At 41.2% G+C, this 23,907-nt stretch overlaps 1 protein-coding gene across 1 annotated transcript in view; it reads right to left on the bottom strand.

The window, feature by feature from the left end:
- Positions 1 to 5,798: 5,798 nt before the first annotated feature.
- Positions 5,799 to 23,907, bottom strand: part of PRKN (parkin RBR E3 ubiquitin protein ligase) — a 616,239-nt gene continuing 598,130 nt past the window's right edge. The window contains exons 11-12 of the mRNA XM_040598195.1: positions 12,032 to 12,149; positions 5,799 to 7,853 (exon numbers count right to left, since the gene is read on the bottom strand). Coding sequence (XP_040454129.1) covers positions 7,744 to 7,853; positions 12,032 to 12,149 — 228 coding nt within the window. The 3' untranslated portion in view covers positions 5,799 to 7,743. The remainder of the gene's footprint in view (positions 7,854 to 12,031; positions 12,150 to 23,907) is intronic.

The following is a 23,907-nucleotide window of genomic DNA, read 5'->3' as shown; positions in this document are numbered from 1 at the left end:
GCTGGATCTGAGACAATGACTGCATTAATAAGAAAGGCTCCTGGATCTCTCCCTCTTCCTGGAAGCAATTAAATAATTGATTGAATAGTTCTCAAAGTTGGAATTTTCATTTGGGAGTAGGCCAACACAATGCTGTAGGAACATATATGAAGGGACCACATAAGATCATCTTAATTGTCAAGGAGTACCGGTTATATAAATAGCACTCTTCCATAGTGGGGTAAAGGCAATAAGAAACACCATTTTTCTTTGGATCAAACACTGCTGCATAATAATAACTATACATAATTTATCTAGGACTTGTTAAAGCTCTGCTAAGGCCTTTTACAATCTAACACAAATGTTTAAGTAAACACAACTAGCAAAACATATTGTTTGCTGGAAATGTAATAGAAAAGAACACTGGGTGCACTCAATACAAAGGGCACTGGATCATGGACTGTTTTCGTTTTTGAAGAAGCAAACTTACTGAATTAAAGTTTCTCAGGGCCAGATTTTTCCATACTGCTCAGCATCCAGAATCAGAGAAAAAGTTTCAACTGTTCATTTTTATGTATGTTCACTACCTTTGCTTAGAAAGAAGATTTTTTTTTTTCACAGTACATCCAATGGTGACCTTTGGCAACCTGGCCTTTTCTGGGTTCCTGAGTTGGAGCTGAGTGTGTACAAATATCAGACTTCAAGTATGAAAGCAGTCTGTACCCCAGCTCACCCAGATGATGATACAGTTTATGTGCAAGTAGTTGGACTGCCCCAGCCATCACTCATCACAGGGATCTGTTGGAATGGGCCCTTCCTGGGGAGGGAAGGGCCTTATGAGTTTTCTAAACTGGCAAAGGTCTTAAAAAAGCCAATATAATGGCATAAATAAATAGGGAAATTTGGTGATCTACAGCTTATTTTGTGTACTGCACTGGTCTGCCAAGCTGGTATATTGTATCAGGTAGGTCTGTGGTATAGCTGGTACAAGCAAGAGAAGTAGCCTTTCTGTTGTGTAGACTTGGCTTTATATTTTTATTTATTCAATTCTACTCCGAAGCTTACACAATAAAGAGGACTACAAATGAAATGCCACTGATTGTTTTTAACTTGTGCACTGTAAATGTCACACGACAAGAGATTACTGGTTCAAGAGAAGATACCCTACCATGCAGGAGCTTATTGCTAGCACTGGTTTGAAGCCTATGTTTGCTTTCTGTAAAACCCAACAGAATGAGGCAATAGGAATAGCCTTGGTCATTGTCCTTCTGAAATAAAATAAGGATCTGAGTGATTGCAACTCAGCTAATAAGCACATTAATATTTGCTAAGCAAAGCCTGAGTAACATTTTAGGGTTTATATACATATATATATTATATAATATAACATTAGATTCAAATACATCACTGCTAAAACTCAGAAGCTTGAATCAGAATTGATTTCCGCTTCATTAACTGACTGTTTGTAATGTAAATATCACAGTCATTTTTGCCTTTGAGAAGCAGATTTTGTTAAAAAAAGCAAACCTGGCATTTGTTGTATCGCTAAGCACTTGGAAAATGTCAGTGTAGCTTAGTGAGGTAGGTTGTTTTTTCTGGTTTTTAACTCCATCAGCTGTGGAACACATGGATTTCAGCTATTCATTAAAATTTTCAAATCCTTTAACCATATTGCAATCTCTTTACTTTGGAAAAGAACAGTGCAGGGCTTTCCATGTTTAGCTTCCAGGCATAAACAAACTCAGTTGGCTGAACCTATTCAGGAGCATTTAGCATCCATTCCAAGAAAAACATTATATTGGCCCCAACAGAAGTCGTGTCTGAATACTATTTCATTTTATCGATTGCTGCTTTTCATTTTAGCACTATCTTTTGATCGTTACTTAAGGTCTTCATCCAACCAGTTTTTGGCCTGGTAACCAGCAGATGAAGTTGGCAGGCTGTCGAGATCACTGTTTATGAGGCAGACAATGCAATCATGTACCAAGTAAGAATGAGTGTAGTGTGTTGCTTCAGCTGTACTTAACTAAAAGGTTTTTAAAACATCTGACATTGGTGCTTGATGGATTTGAGTTTGCACTAAAATGAGGTGGAGAGGGTGGGCATGAATGTGTTTTGTAGATGAAATATTCAACTAACAAAGAGACAAAGGGGAAACTGGGACATCAAGTTCTCCCAGGGATCTCCTATGTACTGCGAAGAAGTCAAACTAAATAGTGTTTTCAAAGTTTCTAAATTAGCCTTCTCCCAGTGAAGCCAGCAGTAAAATTCCCAGTGGTTGCAAAGGATGTCAGGTTAGGTCACTGTTCTTTAGGCCACTGAAAATCCTACCTTTTTTAAAAAAATATTATTATTTCTTTCTGTCCCTAATGTCATACTGGTGTCATCTGGACCTTAAACTTCAAAATTGCTTGCTGCTTACCTGAGCTGGTGTCATCACTGTGCCAGCATGCAGGTGGCCTCCATTCTGGTGCAGCCACAGATTTTCCCAGTTGTGAAGAAAGGGCTGGTGTGCATTTGAGCTGTTGCCTCTATGTAGTCTGGTTGTGCTCTCCAGGTTGAATTCCCTGACTGTAAAATACAGATAATGGCACTTCCCTGCCTACATGGATTATGTGGATTCCTCGAGCTTTCTAGGGATAAAAGCCAAAAAGTAATGTAACAGGTCATGTCTTGCTGCATATTTTATCTACTAGCATAGAAACATTACTCCATTATTCAAAAAAATGGAGACACAGACATGAAAAACAAATTAAAAGCAAAGAAAAAAATGCCATTAATAATAATGAAGAAAAATGAAATGGCATATGACCTGATTTCTAAAAAAAAAATAATAATAAATATCCCTGCAGATACACAAACTACTAAATATGATTCTCTGTGTGATTAAATGAGCTTCTCTCAACTTGCTTACCTTACTGTTTGCTTAAAGCCATTTCAGTTTTTTCCAGTCTGCACATACTGAGCCAGAATATGAGAAGGACTACTCAGTGCATGTACTCTTACAGTTCCTAGACAATCAAGTTGAAAACTGCTAGAGCATTAACTACCTGAAGAGGAGGTACAGCTGAAAATCAGTAGGTGATACAGAAGGGGAATCACAGGGGCAAACACATACACAAATAAACATAACAGGAATCAGTAGACAAACATGTCTGGAAAAAAAAGGGAGAGGCATTCTTCTAAATTTGCTAATTAGAGAGAGAAATATTTCCTTACAAACTGTAATCAAGTCAGATAAAATATAAAGTAGTACATTTGTCTCTTTTTTGCTGAATCACTGTCAATGCTGTGCTGTCAGATACATCTGGTTGAAGTTGCTGAAGGACCATCAGGAACAGTTAGGCATGAGGTTTCTTTCTTCTGGCAACTTTGGTCCGGTGCTGTCTGCTTCAGGCTTTTCTGTTGCTTGAAGAACTGAAGGAAGCATGAGAATTTTGCTGCCTGGAAACAAAGTCTAGTCATTGAGAAATATATTGCAGCTCTCCATCTCCGTGTAGGGTTTCTCTAGATCAGCCATCACAATACTTAGTCAAAGGCTGAAGCAGATAGATTAAGTCAGCATGGGGCTAACCAGTCTTCAGAGTTGAAAGTACACTTTATCCTTCCTACGGTGCTGCAAGCGTTGCTTATTGAGCTTGCTGCACCCGATGACTTACCTGTGTAGTGGTTCGAGCAGCAAAGTGAACATGAGGAATATAGCAGCTGTTGTTACCTCAGAATGTGAGGCACAAGGGGCTAAATCTTCCCAGACTACCAGGGCAGCAGAATGTCTTGGAATCTGGCCTCTCGCCTCCAAGTGCCTCAGGATCCACTCCACAACTGCAAATTTTACTTCAGTTTACATGATCTACAAGTTCTGTAGGCAAAAAGCTTTGCTACCATACTGGTTTGCACTATGGAGGGTACCTTAATATTCATATGCAGAAAGCAAACCCCACTGCTCGCTGTCCTCTGAGAGCATGACTTTTATTTCCCAACAGTGGCATAATGTTTCTTCTGGAGTGCCATTTACTGATATTTTTTTTTAACTGTACATTTTAAAATGAAATTATTTGGCTTGCAGTTTGTGACAAGATAAGGCAGACATTTAAATGATATTTTAGTCAAAGTCACGGCTCCCAAAGTATTATTTATGTTAAGCTTTGAGATATGCTTTTTCCTGAGGGAGCCAAACTGTTATATATTTTCTTCTTAATCTACTCAGTATTCAGATTTCACTGCCAGCAGGAATTAAATATTAGAGATTTTCATTGTTGTTATAGAGCTGAATTATTACAGAGATAATTATTATTGAATATTTCAGTATACATCCTGTACTTAATCCATTTAACACATACTAAAAGGAGCTCGGATTGCAGTACCAAAACCAAGTCTATGATTGTTTTAATCTGAAAGATGAGGAAGGTTCAAGGTAAAGAGAATTCAATTAACAAAGGCAAACCTAGATGTAAAAAGATAGATTTCTTTTTTGCTTTATATCACCATAATAAGTCAACTTCTTAGAACATACAGTTAAATTGTAGTGTTTCCGGAGTGTGTATTGCTAGTAGAGAACAAAGACCACAAGCTCTTGAAAGCTCCATCTACTTAGACCTTCAGGTTGGTTTCCTTCTTGTTTTGCGCTTGAGTCCTGTTTCTCTTCACCACCCCCATGGCTGCCCAGGACCACTTCCAGAGACGCATGTGCCGACCCAGAGGAAGCATTTACCAAGGCTGGCTTCAAGGACTCTAGCAAGCAATGCCAGTTCTTAAGTTTTTAGAAAAGGAAAGTTCACATTCTCCACGCCAGCAACAGAGCCAAGAGCCTGTGGGAGCTCTGCAGTCCTGTTTGTCCTGTCAGGAGCTGTACCCTGTTTCCGGCAGGGATGTTGCCATCATGCCTCTGTTGTACTTAAAACTCACCATGCCCCCCATACACATGGCCAACGGATCTCTGTGTGAGCCTCTGAGGCTACCAAACAAACTAGATAGCTAAAATTGGGCGAGATGAATTCCATACCGATATTTCAGAGCTGGAATAAGGAACAGTCTGAATAGACACTGAAGACTTGGTTTGTTCTGGTTTGTTTTGTTTCAAATTACAATATCAATTACATTTTTTTTTAAGTTTTAGATTTTTTTAAAAGGCATTTGCTACGCAAAAAAACTTCTTTCAGTGTAGGAAATGTTAGGTTCAATTCACACATCTCTATAGGAATTCCAGCATGTCAACAGAGCACCAATCCTGATTTTTCATGCCCTTTAAATGGAAACCGTGAGAATCTCACTGTAAACAGAAATCAGGTTTACAGCCTGTACCATCTCAAACTTCATGTATTAACACAGAGAAGATCAGAACATGTCCTATTAAAATCTGTAGGATACACTTTTTTTTTTTTTTTTTTAAGCAGGGTGTAAATCTGGACTGTGCAAAGCAACCCTATGTGACAAGGGCCAATAAAGCCATCCTCTAACAGCGGGCAATCTTGAGTCGATGCTGGAAGTCCTTTCTTTATTCTCCTTTCCTGCCCTTGCTTATGTCTTAAGATGAATGCTCAAAATCCCATCCACTGACACGTTCTTCCAAAGGAAGAGATGTTTCTGTTCTAGCTTTATGACTCATGCCTGCCATGTCCTGCCCAGGCCAGAAAGAAAGGCAGGGGCTGATCTATAGTCCATTGTCGTCAATGGACCTTGGTCCAGGGGAATAAATTACATATTTCTATGCGACAATTAAAACATTAACTTGTTAGGGCAGGCTCTAACTCAGTGAAACTGCCTTATAGTGAACAAGTTTTTCTTCCTCTATAAGAAAGACACTAAAAAGAAATGGGAAAGAGATTCAGACTTCTTTTATTCCAAATGTTTGTGGATATGAAATGTAGTGATGAGCTCCCATGTAACACACTATCAAAGCATAAATTAAACATAGTCACTTTTCCCTACCCTGTTGCAACAAGCCATATAAATTATAAAATAGACCCAGGTATAGGAAATTAAATCATGAAATAATCAGAATTCACAGTACAATGTCCCCATTAAGATAAGGAACTTGAATGAGCTACACTGCAGTGTTGTATTGCACCCCTACACTTTAATGTAGCTACTTCTGCACGTAGCTCACCAGTGCCAAAAAGGAAAATGGCATTTAAGAAATGGCCATTGTCCTCTTGTTGCCACTTCCTTTTGCTCTCATTTTCTTAATTCTACCAGTTCACTTTCTCATTTTGGGTACCTCATGCCTTCATCTCTTTTGTTTCCTTAGACTTTTAATGTTACTTCTAGCAGAGACAGAGGACTACACTGCTGATTTTAGCAACCAGACATTTTTGTATTGAGCCTGGGATTTCTTTATACCTCAAGCTTCTTGCTCTGCACTGACCGATACAAGGCACACCCATATTTTCAGGACTTTACAGTCATGCCATACAAAACAGTAATTCAAACTCGAGAAAAGAAATCCATGGCCCTGGCATTTATTTTGTGCTAGTAGTATGTTTTAATCAAAGGGCCAGCCTCTCAGCTGGGAGGCTGAATCAGTCAAGGAAATGCGTGGCCCACCCAATATCTTTGTACTCACTTTGTACTCAAATGAAAAGAGAAATAAAGTTTAAAATTCTGATCACTTTATTTATTGTGCATATTTTTCCAAAACTGAATTGTGCAAATCCTTACATGGCGTATTGGATGTGGACAGTATCTATTTCATTTCAGAATAGGACAGAAATGCACATCAAACAGTAAGATTGCTAAGGCCTGGAAATACTAGTAAGCTTTACTTACTGTGTTAACATTGTGCAATGAAAGATGTCCCTCTGCCCCACGTTGTTTGAGCTCTGAATGTATTTTCAGAAATATACCCATATTCTAATTCAGTTTAAAAGAATGATGATAGAGAAAACCCCTGAGAAGTCTCCTGCCTCCCTTTGCCATGTCCAAAGTATTGCTGTAAGCACAAGAAAACTGAAGCCCTGTGAGCCTAGCTCGCACAACACTTAATCGGACCCAGTCAGCACTGCAACAACAGTCATGGTTAGAGCTGAAACTGCATCCTTAGCTAATCTGCCAACAGTAACAAAGTCTATAATGAGTACGCAGGCAGGTTTCATGTTGTATGTTACAAATACACCAACACAAATATGGTATAAAGCTGGATGTTTCTATGAGAATTTGGTTTGAAAGCAAGACCCCTACAGAAAGCCTATTAGGAAGGAACCCTGAGAAAACACTGAAGAGACACAGTCCTTCCTCTGCCAAGAAATCTGTTAAGAAATACTGCCTCAAAATCAAAAATTGTGCTGAATGAGCAAAGGAGTGGTCAAAGAAAAAACAGCTGATGCAGTGCACATCCTCCACCCCCCTTGATGCTCATGCACTCATGCACACAAACATAGGCTGCTCTCTCTCGCAAGTGTTACAGATTTCTGACTATAAATGTCAAGCAAAGTTCCTCATCTAACTCTGCTCTCCATGCTGACAAACTGCACAAGTTCAGAAAGGTGTAGTTTAACCTTCTTTGTACCACGATGAGCAAGTCTGTCCATTAAAAAAACCCCAATTAACAGTTACGTTTTACTTGGTGGATTTAAAACCCTTGGTATAACTTCAATGTGATTTTGGTATGATTGCACATGCAAGAAAGCAAAACCCAAACAACAAACTGTGCCAACTTCTGAACTCTGTGTCTCTGAAATCACTGGGAATTTTGTTTAATCAAGGAGTTCAGAATTTGGCCCTGATGAAAACAAGCTTTAGCAGCAACGTGGGCTGGCCTCAGCACCACTAGTCAAACCAGTGATCTCCCATGCAGGTTCTGTTCCACTCCAGGCCACAGTTCCAGCACCACTCAAATCTGCACTGGGGGCGAGGACATTTCATGTGCATGCAGCCACCTGCAAAATAGCAACAGAATGGCTTTGGTGTTTGGCAAACACTTAAAGATGTTAATCAACAATTAACAGTGTTAAAATCAACTTTCTTAGGCATTTATTTACTAACCAAGTAGAATATTTATTAAAAAAGAAGTAGAAACCTGAGGAATATTTTTCCTGGGCATTCTAAAACCTGCTACTCCCTCTCTTATTGGGGTACAACGTGCTGGTCTCACTTCATGGACTGCAGGAGTAGGAGGAAATTAGAAGAGACTATGCTAGGGACAGGGAAGAGATGACAGTGTGTGGCCTCTCAAAGCAGTTATGGAGGTGTCTTAAGAATACCCTTGTCCAGCTGTGAGCCAGAAGATGAACAAAGTTCAATCATTGTTTTAGATCAGATTACATAACTGAGACATTTGCAAAGAGAATAAATCAGAAGATAGACTTTGGTGGCTGACTGCTGATTATATCAAAATGACATTAGTAATTTAAGTTGATTTGACCTTCTTAGTATTTGAAGCAGCCTTTTAATTGCATCGGTTTCCTGCAAGTTGGGTTTCTTACTTGCCCATACTGTGACAGCAGCTTTAATCCCTCTGCTCACAACCTTGATCAAATGTTTAATTTGTAAGATATAAAACATTAACATTGTCAAAGGTCATTACAGAAATACACTTCAAATGGAAACCATGTTGCTTACCACACAAAGAGATCTCTTGTATAATTTAAACTGAAAGAAAAGTATGAAGAAATGCTGAAACGTCATCTTGGTTTGACTGCAGGTGTTGACAGGAGGTACAGGGATTGTGTGTTCCCTACTGTACACCCTGCTACCCTTAGACCATCTTTTGTATAAATGCCAATCCAGAATGATTCTCAGAAGGCAAAACCAGCAGGAGACACAAGAACTGCTTTGTTAAAATAGGCCTGTCTGCTTCAGCTGACAGAGAGAAAACTAACTGTGATGGCAAGGTCTATTCATCAGTTTGTATCTTTGTGTCAGAGATGCAATTTGCCAGACTTTTTAATCTTATTTAAACGTAAGCATGCCAAAAGGTCAGTCTCCATGTTACACTTTACGTGAGGTTTAGAGCCAATCCTCTCTTACGGTTTGTATCAAACAATCCCTGGGTAAAACACACCTCAGTTCTGGCGCAGGACCCAAACCCCAACAGGCACCCTCTGTCAAACGTGTGCTCTGCCTGCTAAGCTACATAAATCACGTTATCCTCTGCTACATGGCAGCTGAGATCAGCAGTCAGAGTGGGGAGTGCCTCAAGCAACGTGGCTTACATCTTTGTGAGTGCAGCCGTCCTCTGAGAGATGAGGATGTGCGTTTAAACTCACTTAGACTGGGAACTGAGCTGTGGGAAAGTGTTTCGCTCTTTGACTTCAGCCATTACAGAAAAGTTATTGGCATATATTCTACAATGCCTATAGCTATACAGGCTGTTATAGAAATGTTATTGACATAGAGAAATATAGGCTATTACAGAAAAGTTATTGGCATTGCCACTGTCCCTTGTAAAAGACAGTGCACAGAAGCGTTTGGGCAGGGAAGGCAGAATTATTCTCTTGTGTGGAGTCAGTGTACTCCTCCCAAATGAGGACTGCTGGCAGACTTTGGTGTACAGTCATCAGCCTCTGGACACTAGCTGTACTTAGGCAAAAGTAAAGTGCTCCTTCCAGTTTACAAATGTCAGCCTGGAAGCTGGCACATGCCGTACCCGTGACCAGAGAAGAAAGCAAGAACTGCATTTTTTAAGCTTCATGCCTTAATTCACAGGATCACTGAATCGCTGAGGTGAGAAAGTACCTTTAGAGATCATCCATTCCAAACCACGCTGCCCGAAGCACGGTCAACTAAAGTAGTGTGCTCAGCATCACGTCCACTTGGGTTTTGAATGTATCCTAGAATGGAGGCTCTTTCTGGGCAACCTGTTCCAGTCTTCAACCACCCACATGGTAAAAAGCATTTTCTTGCATTTAAATGGAATTTCCTGTGTTTCAGTTTATGCCCATTGCCTTCTGTCCTTTTGGTGGGCACTGAGAAGAGTTTGGGTCTGTCTTCCTTGCTCCCCCCCTCAGGTATCTATTTCTGCAGTCCTTTTATCATCTTTGTAGCCCTCATTGGACTTGCTCCAGTCCATGTTCCATGTTTCTCTTGCACGGGGAAGGCCAGAACCAGACCCACCACTCTAGATGTGTCTCACCAGTGCTAAGCAGAGGGGAAGGATCACCTCCCTTGAACTGCTGCTGATGCTTTTCCTAATGCAGCCCAGAATGCTGTTGGCCACCTTTGCTGCGAGAGCATGTTGCTGGCTCATGTCCAACTTGTACTCCACCACGACACTCAGGTCCTTTCCATCAGGTTGGCCCCCAAGCTGTCCTGGTGGATTTCCATTTGTTAAACCTCGTGAGGTTTCTCACAGACCATTCCCTAGCCCAGGGGTCCTCAAACTTTTTAACCAGGGGGCCGGCGTGCGGATGAAGTGGCAGGAGCCATCTGCGGCTGCTTGGTTTCGCCCCCGCCAACCCCCAGCGGTTCTGTAAATACCGGGGGCCGGATTGAGGACCCTGGGGGGCCGTATCCAGCCCGTGGGCCGTAGTTTGAGGACCCTAGCCTGTTGAGGTCCCTCCAAATGGCAACACAATCCGTCAATTGCGGTTTTAGCCTGCTGCCATGGCTTTGGCATTTTGCATTATGAGGCACTGTTCTGACATGGGTCAGGCTACAAGCAATGAAAGGTCTTTTCCTGCTAATTATCCATTTTCAATAAATATTTTATTTCAAAGATAAAAAAGTATAATGGCCTTTACTTCCTTTTTGATACACTGGGGATTTTTACAAGCAACTTCCCTAAACATTAGTGGGAGTTGTGTAAATGGTGTCAAATAGGGATATCCTCTTTGTGACAACTGTGATACAGTTTGTGACTGTAATTTAACAGTAAAGATTTTGTAGCAGAGTCTAAGATAAAGTAAAGGTCCTAGCCCTGCTTCAAGCCTGACCAGAAGGTTTTTTTTATTTGGCTTTATTTTGCACAAACTAAGTATTAGAGTCATGATTATTGTCTATTTCTAATACAGTTCAAACTCTAGTTTCCAGTCTGTTTTACAAATCTGTAAATAATTTTTTGACTGCCCCTGTTATCTCTCTTCTGCTGCCTACCTTGCTCTTTACACTTTGCCAAATCTTGTCTCGCCTTCCCACTCTTGAATTCGTGCTTTCTTTCCCTCTTCTTGTGCTTGAGGAAGTCTCCCACTTTCCATCTGCCAACTGCCTTCTTTTCTTTCATCAAACCCCAGATTTCAGGATTTTGTCCCATTTCTTTCTCAGTAGTATTTCTGTGGTATCACTGCTTGAAGTGTTCTCTCCTCGCAGTCTGCAGTGTCTTATTTGGCGTTTTAAGCATCCCATTTGAATAAGTGATGCCACAAAACTGAGAAGTATCCTCTATACTTAATAGTCGTATAATATTTAGCCAACCATTTTAATATGTTTTGAGTAATTAATATAAATACAACTAAGTCTTGAAATAGCATGAACCTATAGGGTATAGCCTAACTACTATTCATGCTTCCCATTTTAACCACTCCAGTGCCAGCAGATTACTTTTCTTCCTACATGGTAAGCACTGATTAGTGCAACCAGCATGTCAGAACTTACGCTTCTTACTCTGACTTGGTCTTCTACTGTGGGCATGTCACTGGGTTGAAATTAGTCTCATCTAAGTTCAGCTATATACTGTGCAGACATCTACAGCAGGACTAATTTTCCACACCCCACTTTTAGGTGCAATTCTTCTGGCATACATTACACACATGTTCTGTTTCATTGTGAGATGAGTTTTGCCCCACAAATGTCTATTTTTTCCAGTGACAATGGAAAAGCTAGACAACTAGCTGGACATTCAGTCACATAAACACTACATCCAGTGGCTCTCTGTGCCTCATTTTCCCTATCTATAAAATAGCTAGGCATTTTGTGAGGCTTAATTAGTGTCTTTAGAACTAAGTGATTTAGATTTAGTGATTTCAAGATAATTTAGACACAGTGACAGAGGGAATACTCAAGCTCTATGTGCTCTCCCTCTCTTGGAGTAATAGTGTGTATACGTACACATGCACATTCATACATTTATACTGTAAAATGAATTTAAAAAGACAGTTAAGTATATAACTAACAGATTTACCATTTTTTTCTACTGGAATATTGCAGCTGGGGCATGGCTTGGTTGTCTTCTTGATTGTTTCTCTAGATGCCTCTTCCCATCGAGCTTGCATGGCTGCATGTTCATCAACTACATACCCCTGCAAAGAGACAGAAAAGACACCCTTGGGCACCATACTGCATGGCTGTGCTGGGACATGATGTCTACACTGAAGTGATAACTATTTACCCACAAGAAACAGTCAGGAGTGACTGCAAGGCCAGGTAGACTGGAATTTGTATGAGATACAGATTTTTTGCTTCAAAACGCAAACTTATTTTCTCCTAGTGTGCACAACACATGTATTGGGTTAGATCCCAGGATTCAGGATGGTGGAGGAGAGCTGCAGCAGCTGGAGCATGTGTTGTCCTGGATGTCCTTCCCACATCCAGCTGCAGCACAGGCTGTGTCCTCCCCATTCCTCCCTGCCCTGAGTGGCAGGCAAAGCCCCGGGAGGGGCACACTGAGCATCAAGTCGTGCTGCAAATGCACAAAGACAGGTAAAGCAAAAGGCAAGGCAAAGCAGGAGTCAGATGAACCTGGCTGAGACATGACACATTAGGTTTGATTCTGCTTCAGGGATTAAAGCCCTTCTTGCAAGAAAAGCAAAACCACTAACACAATGCAAGACTTGATAATGCAGAATGGTGGGGTCCCTGGAAGGAAAATGTTTTTCATAATGAAGCATACTCCTTTGTTTGGGAGGTCTAGGTTTCATTCAAACATAGTCTATATAAATTTAAGAGGCCTTGAGAGGCACAAAGAAGAAACACAAAAAAACTGGAGAAAAAGTAAAAAAAGAATCTAGTGAACAATGAAAGCAAGCAACTCCTCAGACAGGGTGACACAGATGGAAAAATTATCATGAAGTGTGTTTTAAAAGGGACCCCTGTGTTTGTCCTATTTATGACTGGGACAAAATTACGTAATCTACACAAGTGCCCTACTTGGCAATTTCCTACCTAAAATGATGATACAAGGACAAATGAGATGGTAGTGCCTTGGGTCATTCCTATTACAGAAGGCTGGCAACTATGTGATTAGTAGCTGTAAACAATGTGTGTAGGTTCCAGTTCTGCTAGTTCTTGAAGTTCTGCTCTCTCCATTTATAATGTTGTTTTTTCCAAGCATATGGAAGAATTACGAGCTTAAACTAAATTACATAATTTGTAAAAATTCCCATAATTTCTTTGTGTATACCTTCTAAATACTTGTAGGCTGTTCTGTGGCTAGACTTCTAATACTTATTTACATGGATAATTTTAAAATATATTTATTTCTAGTAAGACAGAAAAAGGAAATTGGCCCAACTTTTAAACAGGCCACAGAACAATAACTCCTCTTGATTTCTGCCCAGCTGCTACTGATAAAGCCTGTGAGTTGTTGCAGTGTCTGTGAGTAAGACCTAGATTTTATTTCTTGGCTGAAGTCTCCTGAGTTAAAATGGAATAACAAGGAGCAACATCTGCAGGAATTAATTTCCAGCTCATCTGGTGGCCATTACAACATGCATCTTAAAAATATCCCAGGCTTTTTTAATTAAGAAACCTCAAAAATGTGTTTATGGCATTATTTCTTTTCTTTTACTACCTACATCAGTCTCCTCAGCCCTTGAATCCCTTTTGTTGCCTCTCACTCAATATTCTCCAATTTGCTAATATTTTTGATGCAAAGGTGACAAAAGTGAACAGTTTTCTCAGCTGTATCCTAGAAGTGACTTTTACTTTTGGCTCTCTGCATCTGGAGAGGGAATTTGGCCCTGCACCCTGCTGGGAATTCAGCAATTCGGCAAAAGGATGACCTCTGTACAATGGCACATTAGGAAGTTCTGGGAAATAGAAAAAGCTGCTCAGGCTAATAGCGAAGAACATAATCTAGTATTGATCTTGCAACACCTCGATCTTTAAGGAAGGATGACTTTAGCAAGCAATTTGAGCTAAATCAGAGGGGCCTGAACACAAGGTGGGGAGAGTGGGGAACACTGGACCTGGGCCTCAGTTTGCTCAGTGACAGAAAGTAGATGAAATTAATTTCACCTCACTGTAATGGGAATTAATCACTTAACACTCATGCAGACGATTCAAGATGAAAATCAATATAGCAGTAACAAAACATTGCTATTCTTTTAAAAATAATAGCTACATGAGAAGACCAGAAGTATTTTTAATTTTTGTGGTTGACCCAGAAGAGCTTCACAGTGGCTCTGTTTTTCCTAAATAGTCCAAATCCAAACTGTGTTGTTCAGTACTTGGAAACATACCTTTTCCCCCATCTTCATGTCTTTGTTGTGTCCTAATAGCAATTGACACTGAGGCAAAACTTCATCTGCCAAACTGCTAATTTGATTTGTATAAAGATATTTGATCTTAGTTCTCAAAACAAAAGCAAACTTGCGAGAACTTAGGAATAACTAAAACAAACAACTTCAAACCACACATATGCAATTCACCAAGAGCAAATTGTTGAAAACAGAGGAGTGAATTATATTAATATTTTCCATTGCAAAAATTCTAGCATGAAGTAGATGCAGCAGCATGCTGTTTTCAGCCTATTGGAGTTGAAACATCGCTTCTATGGCAGTCTTGCTGAATGCGAAGTTAAAAACTTCCTGCTGCAAGAAGCAAATGCAGAGAAATGGTACAGTGGTGGAGTCCCTCTGATTCAGTAAAGAAATCATACCATACTGATCTATGAGCCTCCAGTATTCACGCCCTTTATTTAGTGCTCCCTATACAATTACTGCAAGCACACATATATTACTGTGCATGTTTTCCTCAAACAATAAAGGAAAGGTGCATGACAGTTCTCCATTACCAGTGTCTATTTAAATCACCTTTCATTGTAAGCTAGCAAACCTAATCTCCCTGACGATGGCCTAGGTAACAAGCCACGCCTGTCAAGCAGAGGTGGCTCTCATGTTATTTGGCCTGCATGGTCTTGGATAGGAAGTTCAGAGATGCTCCAGGTGTGCATCACATACCAGTTCACTGAGAACAGGAGACTTTGATCACTTGTGGTGCTGACCCCACACAAAAATTTTTGTCCCATCATCAGTGAAAAGATACTAGATTCCACCCGTGCCACTTCATGAATAATTTTTTTTATTATTTTCAACTGTGCTGCATGTTATGACCAGGAATGAATACCCATAAATAACAGGAAGCTACAGTAAGAGCTGTTGCAAGCATCGTTCAACATTCCCTCTGCAATATTCCCTTAGAGAGATTGGGGGAAAAGTCTGCCTTGTTATCTCTGGGTCACACTGAAGGTCATAGATTTGCTTCTATTCTGTTTCTATGCTGAGTCCTTTGGAAAAAGTAACAGGGATAAAGAGACCACAGAGACTGCTGAGCACCATACAATGATACAAGAACGTGTACATGGAAAGCTTTTTATGCAGTTAATCAATATCAGGTAGTACTGGGAAAAGTCCTACACAGACAGAAAACATCTTGGAATAGAAATCCTTCTTAAAGCAGCATGTCACTCAGGTAGTAGGGCATACATCGACTTGTCAGTAGAACTACATAAAGCCAATGAAGTGTGTGTTCACAGTCAGCAAGTAAGCAGTACCGTCCAGATTAAAAACATTCATGGCAAACCTTTTTTTTCAAAATACTGGAAGCATTAGATATATAATGTTACATTCCAACATCCACTGCATTATATTCTGTCTTCTGTAAGCACACTTCTTTCATGATCATGCTTATTTTACCCAGCCTGGAAAACACCTGAAAACTGAAGACCCTTGATTCAGAATAAAATATGAAGCTGTTAACATTGTGTTGTGCTTAGCTTTAGTGAATGTAATTTCTGGACTTCTGCTTGTTTGTTCTTGGTGCTTAGTTCCTTCCTAATAATAAAAAAAAACTGGTTATGTATAACTTTAAATAATGTATCCTTGTACAGCTTCCTTTAAATCAGAAATACCTTTCTTTTTGATCAGAAATGTTTGTTTTTCAGTTAATTTTCCTGGGAAAAATAATTAAAAATATGGAAAATTGTGACTTTATGTGAAATACAGCATTTTAAAAAGGCTTAGATATCTCAAATCAGAACATATTACTCATTTTCTAGCATGAATGCGAGGACAACTACAGATATTTGAAAGTGTTTGAAAGGAAGACAAAGAATTGTACACAAAACAATGTTCAACCCACCATAACATTCAGATTAACACAGCCCATTAATTATTTTGGGCTAGACCTCTGAGCAAAAGCCGCCTCATCTGTTGAAGCCTGATCTACAAGGGATGGTAACAGTCCAATTTAAATTTCTTTTGTTTTTGCAGCTTCTACTGGTCTGTCTTATGAACATGTTCACATGAATTAACCTCCTGTTGTGTTTTGTGGTGTCTTTTACTTCAGTTGTGGGGGAAAAAAAAGCAGATGTCTAGGGCGCTAGATAGGCTAAAGGGGCTTTGGAAAAGCATGCATTACTTGAGTCATTCAAGAGTCAAAATCTCACAAAGAGAGGTGTACATAGCTATGGGACTAGTGTTCGACTACAGAAAGTTTGGGCTAGTCAAAATGCTAAAATATGTCTATAGATAAGCAACAGGAAAGATATCCATCAATGCGAATATGTTTCATGCACAGGAAAAACTGGAAAACTGGATCAGTACCACAGTGATCCAGTTAAATTCACATGAAGCAGCTTTTCATGAGCCAATTTGTCTGGTGTGCCTAGGGAATTTTGCCATAAAGAAAGGAGCTACTCTGTGATGACAGCAACTGGCTAAAATCGAAATGATATACACAGGGTGTCTGATACAAGATGAAAGAGACTTTCACTAAATAAAATCAGAGTGCTCTGGTCTGGTCAAACTGCACATCGAGGTTCTCACTCTACATGTTTGGGTTATTCATATCATCATGAATTAAATTCAGGTAGCTGGTGAAGCATAGTATCATAGAATGGTTTGGGTTGGAAGCGACCTTTAAGATCATCTAGTTCCATCCCCCATGCCATGGACAGGACACCTCCCACTAGACCAGGTTGCTCAGAGCCCCATCCAGCCTGGCCCTGAACAATTCCAGGGATGGGGCATCAACAGGTGCTCTGGGCAACCTGTTCCAGCACCTCACCACCCTCACAGTAAAGAATTTCTTCCTAATATCTAATCTGAATCTACTCTTTTTTAGTTTAAAGCCATTACCCCTTGTCTTATTGGTACATGACCTTTTAAAAAGTCCCTCTCCAGCTTTCATATAAGCCTCCTCTACTTATTGAAAGGCTGCTGTAAGGTCTCCCCGGAGCCTTCTCTCCTCTAGGCTGACCGATTCTCCCAGCCTGTTTTCATAGCGGAGGTGCCCCAGCCCTCTGATCATCTTCGTGGCCCTCCTCTGGACTTGCTCCAGCAGGTCCATGTCCTTCTTATGCTGTGGGCCCTGACATAATACTGAATGTACACTGCTCTAAGGCAGAAAATCTAATCTAATACAGGTCACTCTTGTATAACTGTTTTCCACGAGTGGAATAAAAAACATGCCTTCTCCCCTAAGTGGCAGCACAGCTACAAATGACTGTCAGCTCAGCCTCATAAACAAAAGCAGCCTGTCACATCTTTTTCCTTTATTGCTGCCCAAAATAGGAAAGCTAAAATTCTCTCCATATAGTTCCTATCTATTTCTCATTAGACAGAAAGTTAAGACCTATTCTCAGATTTCCTCTGGTGCATCTTTATTTATAACGTAAAGATTAATTTTACAGGACATTTCCCGGTTATAGTTATTTTTCTTGCTCCTTTAATTAGGCATCTGTGGGTTGAAATGTCCTGTGCTTGACATTGTAAGTGTACCAGCTACTAAACCCCCAAGCCTCGGTTTCTTTTCCAGTTGTTTAAGACACTTTAGAAATCAAGCTAGGTGTGCCATTTTTTGTACAGCCGTGTTTTATTTAACTTTTTAAATTTATCTGATGGAAAAAAAATCAATGGTCTAATAATAGATGTTCCACATTTCATACTGTGACTCAGGACTCATTGAAAGATGTTATGTATAATGAACCTCTTCAGTAGCTTTTTCTTTCACTAAAATGCAGTGAATGAGTTCTCTTTTTTTTTTGTGGTCAGCATTTACTATTTACCATTTTCATTACTTTTCCCCTTCTTTTGAGTAGAGAAAGAAGTTTCCATAGAAATGCTGTGTGTTTCTCATTTTAACTCTTCCCTGTAGTGCAGCATTTCAAATACCTCATCTTCTGTTTTCCACTGTTCTAAAAACAGTAAGGAAAGTTTGCTGAAATGGTGAAGGAACAATTCTGGAAGTGGTACTTGCAATAGTTAGAGCATAAACAGAAGATGCTGATAACCAAGAGCTGATTTAGGTCATATAACTCTGGAATATGATGTAAAATAAATGTTTTCGCTAACAACTTACCCTTCACTGAAGGTTCAAGCAAAAAAGGAGCTTGCTACTTCCTTCATACAGTAAGTCAGAAGACATATGCAACTGCTTAATTTTGTCAGCATTATGTCTGTTACAATTTAATATGCACGTTGCATGGTTTTTTAATTCCACAGCAATAGGGTAATAAATACATTATACCAAATTCATTTCATGAAGCGTTAGCTAAATATTTCATATCTTAGCATTACAATAATTCAGCTAAAGATATTTTGAAAGCACCTTTATTTGGGAAGTCCACATTAAAATCAAATTCTGAAATATCTTGTGCTCACAGTGGGCCAGCATGTTCTACTGCATGATTACAGCAAAGTGCCACCTACACAGAGACCAGGCTCCACAGCCATACCTGCTTGCTAGGAACCTACAGGCATAAGAGATTAGACAATGTTGCGCGGATAGAAAGGGAAGCCTGGCGAGCAGTGTCTGTATATTCTGTACCACCTACTGGCAATTTAGAGACCTGCATACATAAGGCAATGGGAGGAAAAGACAGACTGCAGGCCAGCCTGCAGCCCAAGTGAGCTGGGAGCTTTTCCAGGAACGACATTACAAAAGGCTTCAGCAGGGTGCCAGGTGATGTGACAGGCTCTCCTGGATGTGTGCGCACACATGGGTGTGCTTTTCTGCCACACCTGTGCAGCAAAAAGCATTTTGGGGAAGTGATCAAACGCGTCTGCTCAGAGCTGGTCGTTTGCCTGAGGGCTTGTGACCGAGTGAGGTTTGAGCCCAGAAATGATGGCTAGGGTTGGGGTCACGGCCCCGGCAGCATGTGCTGGTGGATAGGACCAGGTTTGCACCGACTCAGCTGAGGCACTGCACCACTTTTGGTTTGGTCTGATGGGTTCCCAGGCTGATGCAGGTTCTGGTTAGGTTTTATACTGCTAGGGGCATAATAGCAAAGTTACTATCTGGCTCCTGCACTACTTACCTGAGTACCTACCTGTAAGGACTGGGTCCCAAATAAGAAAGAGCAGAGTTTGATGTGAAGGTGGTAGGTTTGGGGATAGGCTTTGGGATTTGGGTGACCAAGGTCTCTAGCTGAGGGCTACAGCCGGGACAGGTAGCATTCCACAGATTTGGAATGGAGTTGAAGTTAAGTTTTACAGCACTAGTTATAAACTTATACTGAAACAGATTGTAGATGGAAGTTTAGAACGTGTAGCTTTGTGGCTCAGCAAAAATGCTGTTGCTGTTTCTTGTATAAGGCCACAGCCATTGTGCCAAGCCAACAGCCGCAGACCTCAGGACCCATCAGGCTTTCTCTGGACTTGTCTTGGTCTGCCTAGAGATTTGGTTTATCAAGTGACAGTAATTATCTAATGACCAGGTGACTATTACCTATTCTGCTTTTGCTTTTATATAATTTTGTATAATTGTGTGGTTTAACAATGTTACGTGCGTTTTTGTAACTAACAACAGCAATGACAAATATAGCTATTATGGCCAGAATGAACTGTCTCTGGCCCTACAGTAAAATGCTATGCAGATGAGTAAAGGTGGGGTGATAGCAGAGGCCCTGAAAGCACAGGCACAAGGTGATACGGGAGGCCCCAGCGCTATAAACAACTCTCCAGTGGTGAGTTACCCAACTGCAGCCTTGAGAGCTGGGTGAAAACAGCCTTAGAGATAACAAAGACGTAACTGACTTAGGTAAAACACACCAGAGATAGTAAATTGGGATCCAACAGCAACTTGCAGGCCAGGGAAGGAGGGGGTTAAAAATATAAACGTGACCTCCAACAGTCCATACAGTAAGAAGGAATAAAACATCAGTAAGGACATCATGCTCCTCCAGGTAAGAGACTCACTATGCCAGCCCGTCCCAGACCGAAGCCCTTGAGCCTAGGGCACAGCCAGGCAGCGGAACATTAAACGTAACATCAGAGAAATGTGTTACCAGAAGGTTTACCTATCGGCTATTTTAACTATATATGACTGGAACTATAACTCCTAGTGTTATTGTAAATGGACTAAAAATAGTTCTTTGATTAGCTTTGTAAGGTTTTGGTAAGACTAACAATACATTTTTTACTTTGCATATACAATGAACCTGGTCTGAAATGAACACTTTTAGGAGGTAATGAGATTTTCAATGTAAAAATGATGGCAGAAATTCATACAAGCTATTCTGTAACCTATGTACAAGAAATTGGTAACAATTTTTAGCTGCACCAGCAGCTAAAGATGTATGATTAATGATGGATTTTGTTGGATTGCATCGTTTGTAGGGCCAGGGTTGCTAGAACTAGCTGGAATTAAAGCTTACACTAAGACTAGATATGGCCTGACAGGATTTTTAAGGAGCTTGGGTTGGAGTGTGGAACAGAAGAGACCACCGGGCAAGCTTTAAGACCTCAGTCACCATGGACATTTTATCTAGGCTTAGGTTTACAGCTGTTGCTGTCATAGGGTTAATAGTGGAGTTTGTTCAAATGAGATGAACTAGATTTACGTCTGGGTCCTACTAAGACTGCCCAGCTGGGTTTGTGGGATGATGAAATAGACATCAGATGTTCATGTAGATTCAAGTCTTTAAATGTAGGTTATTAGAGGGATTTGTGTACAGCTATACTACAGAAATCTATTAAGATGTTTAATTTATTCTCTTTACTAAATTCACAGCAACCTCAAAAAGAAAACTTGCTAAAAAGGTGCTACCTTTTAATTATCACACACTCATTGGCTTGACAGGACAAGATGATCAGCAGCTAAAACCATCTTGGGGAAAGTTTGTCCATAGAACCATCTCTAAAACATACCTTTTTATAACCCGTTTAATCTAGTTTCTGTCATCTTTTTCAAACATTTATGTCTCTGTGCCCCACGTTCTATTCTTGTTTATACATGTACCACTTTTACATCAGTGTTATTGCTATTGCTATTACGATTTACCTTGCAGGTGTCTTGCCAACATGTCCAGCACTGAAACTGTCCTGGGAGCTACTCTGTACATGTCCAAATCTAAAATGTAGTCACATTTTATTGTCCAGTTGCTAGTGAGCAAGAAGGTGCATTACTTATTCTGGTAAAAAGCAAAATGTCTAGAAAGGTTTTGTGCTAGGGAAGCTAGGCTAATTTCAAGCTGGGGATTTACAGAGGAAGCTGGTTTATGGCTAGATTCCCCATCAGCATAGACTGTCTATGGGTGAGGTTAAAAGTGGTCAGGAAGCTTGGTTTTGTGGTGTACGTAGCAGGGACTATGCGGTTATTTCTAAGCCTAAGTCTGGCTGGAGTCACCTTTACCGTGTCATTGATTCCATCATGCATACTGTGCCTTTTAATTCATCAAATATGACTACTTCTGTCATCCTAAACTTCAAACATCTCCAAGGGGATGCAATGGGTTGAAAAGAAAGCTTCTCAACTGAACATGCCTTCAATACATTTTATTTTCTCTGAAATTATGTAACTTGCACGCTAAGATGGGAAATAATCAGCCCTGCTCCAGGAAGTAAATGCTTAAGACGAGCGTTCAATGGCCTGTCGGGCCCTATCAGGGCTAAAAATGGACATTTCAGTAGAAAGAGAACATTTTATCCATCCCAACGGACCATGCAATATCTGTGCAGAGATTGGAAAGATCATGATATACCAGTACTTAAAGCTAGGCTACTCTCTGCATGCCTGCTGCTCAATTTGCCCTTTATACCCCAAGCAGCAAGCAGCTGCCTCTAGCTTCCCACCATTATAAGGCTCAAGCCCCTTTGTTCTGAATAGTCGTAAGCACCACATGTGGCATCTGCTTTGTCCCTCTGGTGCTCTGCAGACATGGCTGCCCTCTTCCTTTCTCCTGCCAACCGACCCCATTCCCTGCTGCCCTCCCTCTCTTCCCAGTCCCACCATCTCCACTTGGCACTTTTGACCTCAGGCTGCCTCCTGCCTCCTTCCGACATCTGCCCAAGCACAGGAGACTGCCACCACCACCATTTCTGCTTCCTGGACCCTCACAGTTGTCCCATGCCATCTCACAGGCATATTCCCTTTCTTTTCTCTCCCCTCTCCTCTTTCTGGAGCTTCCAGTATCTCTCTGATGGGTCACAGTCACTCCTGTCAGCTCTTGGCTTTTATGGACACTTGAATGCCTCTGTATCAGGATCTACCTCTCTTTCTGAGGGATCTCTTTCTCCAAGGCTTCCAAAATTGGTGTCAGGCTCTGAGGGCACCACCAGACCTTGCTTTCCCAGCGCAGTCCCCTGCCCAAGCGACACTGCAGCTGGGCCGGTCTCCAGCTCCCCACAGCCCTGCCCTGCCCAGCCATGCCCACCTTCCACAATTCTGGCCATCTCTGTCCTCAGGGAGGTGCCATGCCCTGCCCCCTCAGACCCACGGAGAGCCCCCAGGGAGCAGTGGCCCTGGCAGTGCCCTGGCACACAGCCCCTTAAGAAGGCCACTTTGAGTGGCACTGCAGCTCTTCCTGCTCTCCATGTCGCCACCGGCTTCTGGCTGCCTGAGTCACCCACAGCAACACTCCTCTGGCTTTTCTTCCAGCTCTTTCATGGTCCTCACACCCCACCATACTCATCTCTATCATGCTGACTTAGGCCTAAACCTGCCCACAGTGTTGCCTCTCATGCTGGGAGCATCAGAGAACTGCAGGCGCTTGCAGAAACGTGGAGACTACAGAAGGTCCTTTCACTACTGTAGCCACTACAGGCTAAAGCAACACTTGCATTTTTCTTAGAGAAAGTATTTTCCTGGCACCACCTATCCTGCACCAGTTCTGGAGAGGAACAGTTTGGTGGCAGCATATCTGGTTGGCCCTGCAATCTGAGTGGCAGGAGTTTGACAATATGATCTGTTTCTAAAATAAATGAAATGGAAAGGATCTGGAGGGGAGTCAAACTGCAGGAGCTGAGTACAACTCTGGAGTGTATTATTCCTACTTTGAATCAGATTATGTTCAAAGGTAAAACAATCCTCACTGCCTCAACAAGCAGTGTCATAATAGCAAGTTAACTCTGACATGCACCTAGCTGGGGAGGGCCAAACAGAACAAAAACTCTGAAGACGCAAGTGGATAAATGTCTAAATTGATCTCAGTGAGAAAGAGGTGAAAACAGTCCACGTGCGCTTCATTCCATAAACGCCTCAGGAGTGTTCTGTATGCATGGTACAGCAGTGCTGTGTGCAGGCTTCCAGTGGTGCTACTCGGATGAAACCAGCATCCCACCAGCCCTCACAAGGGCTTGCCTTGCTCTGCCTGCCCCAGCTTGCCGGCGGGGCTGCAGCGAGGGAAACATTCCTTCAATGGCACATCGCCACCTTGTGGAGAAGTTTTATTACTGCAGCTCTCGTGTTTCTTGGAGGAAAAGGCGGCTGACCTCAGTCGGTTAACTTCAGCTTAAGTTGGGAGTCTAAATGAGTTATGGTCTTGTCTATACTGGGGAACTAATTTGCGTAGCTGCAAGAATTATTCTGGTACTATCATTTAGCTATTCTGGAACAGCT

Source organism: Falco naumanni, chromosome 6, assembly GCF_017639655.2.
Source record: "Falco naumanni isolate bFalNau1 chromosome 6, bFalNau1.pat, whole genome shotgun sequence".
Classification (NCBI taxonomy): Eukaryota; Metazoa; Chordata; class Aves; order Falconiformes; family Falconidae; genus Falco; species Falco naumanni.
This window is presented reverse-complemented; position numbering and strand designations above follow the sequence as displayed.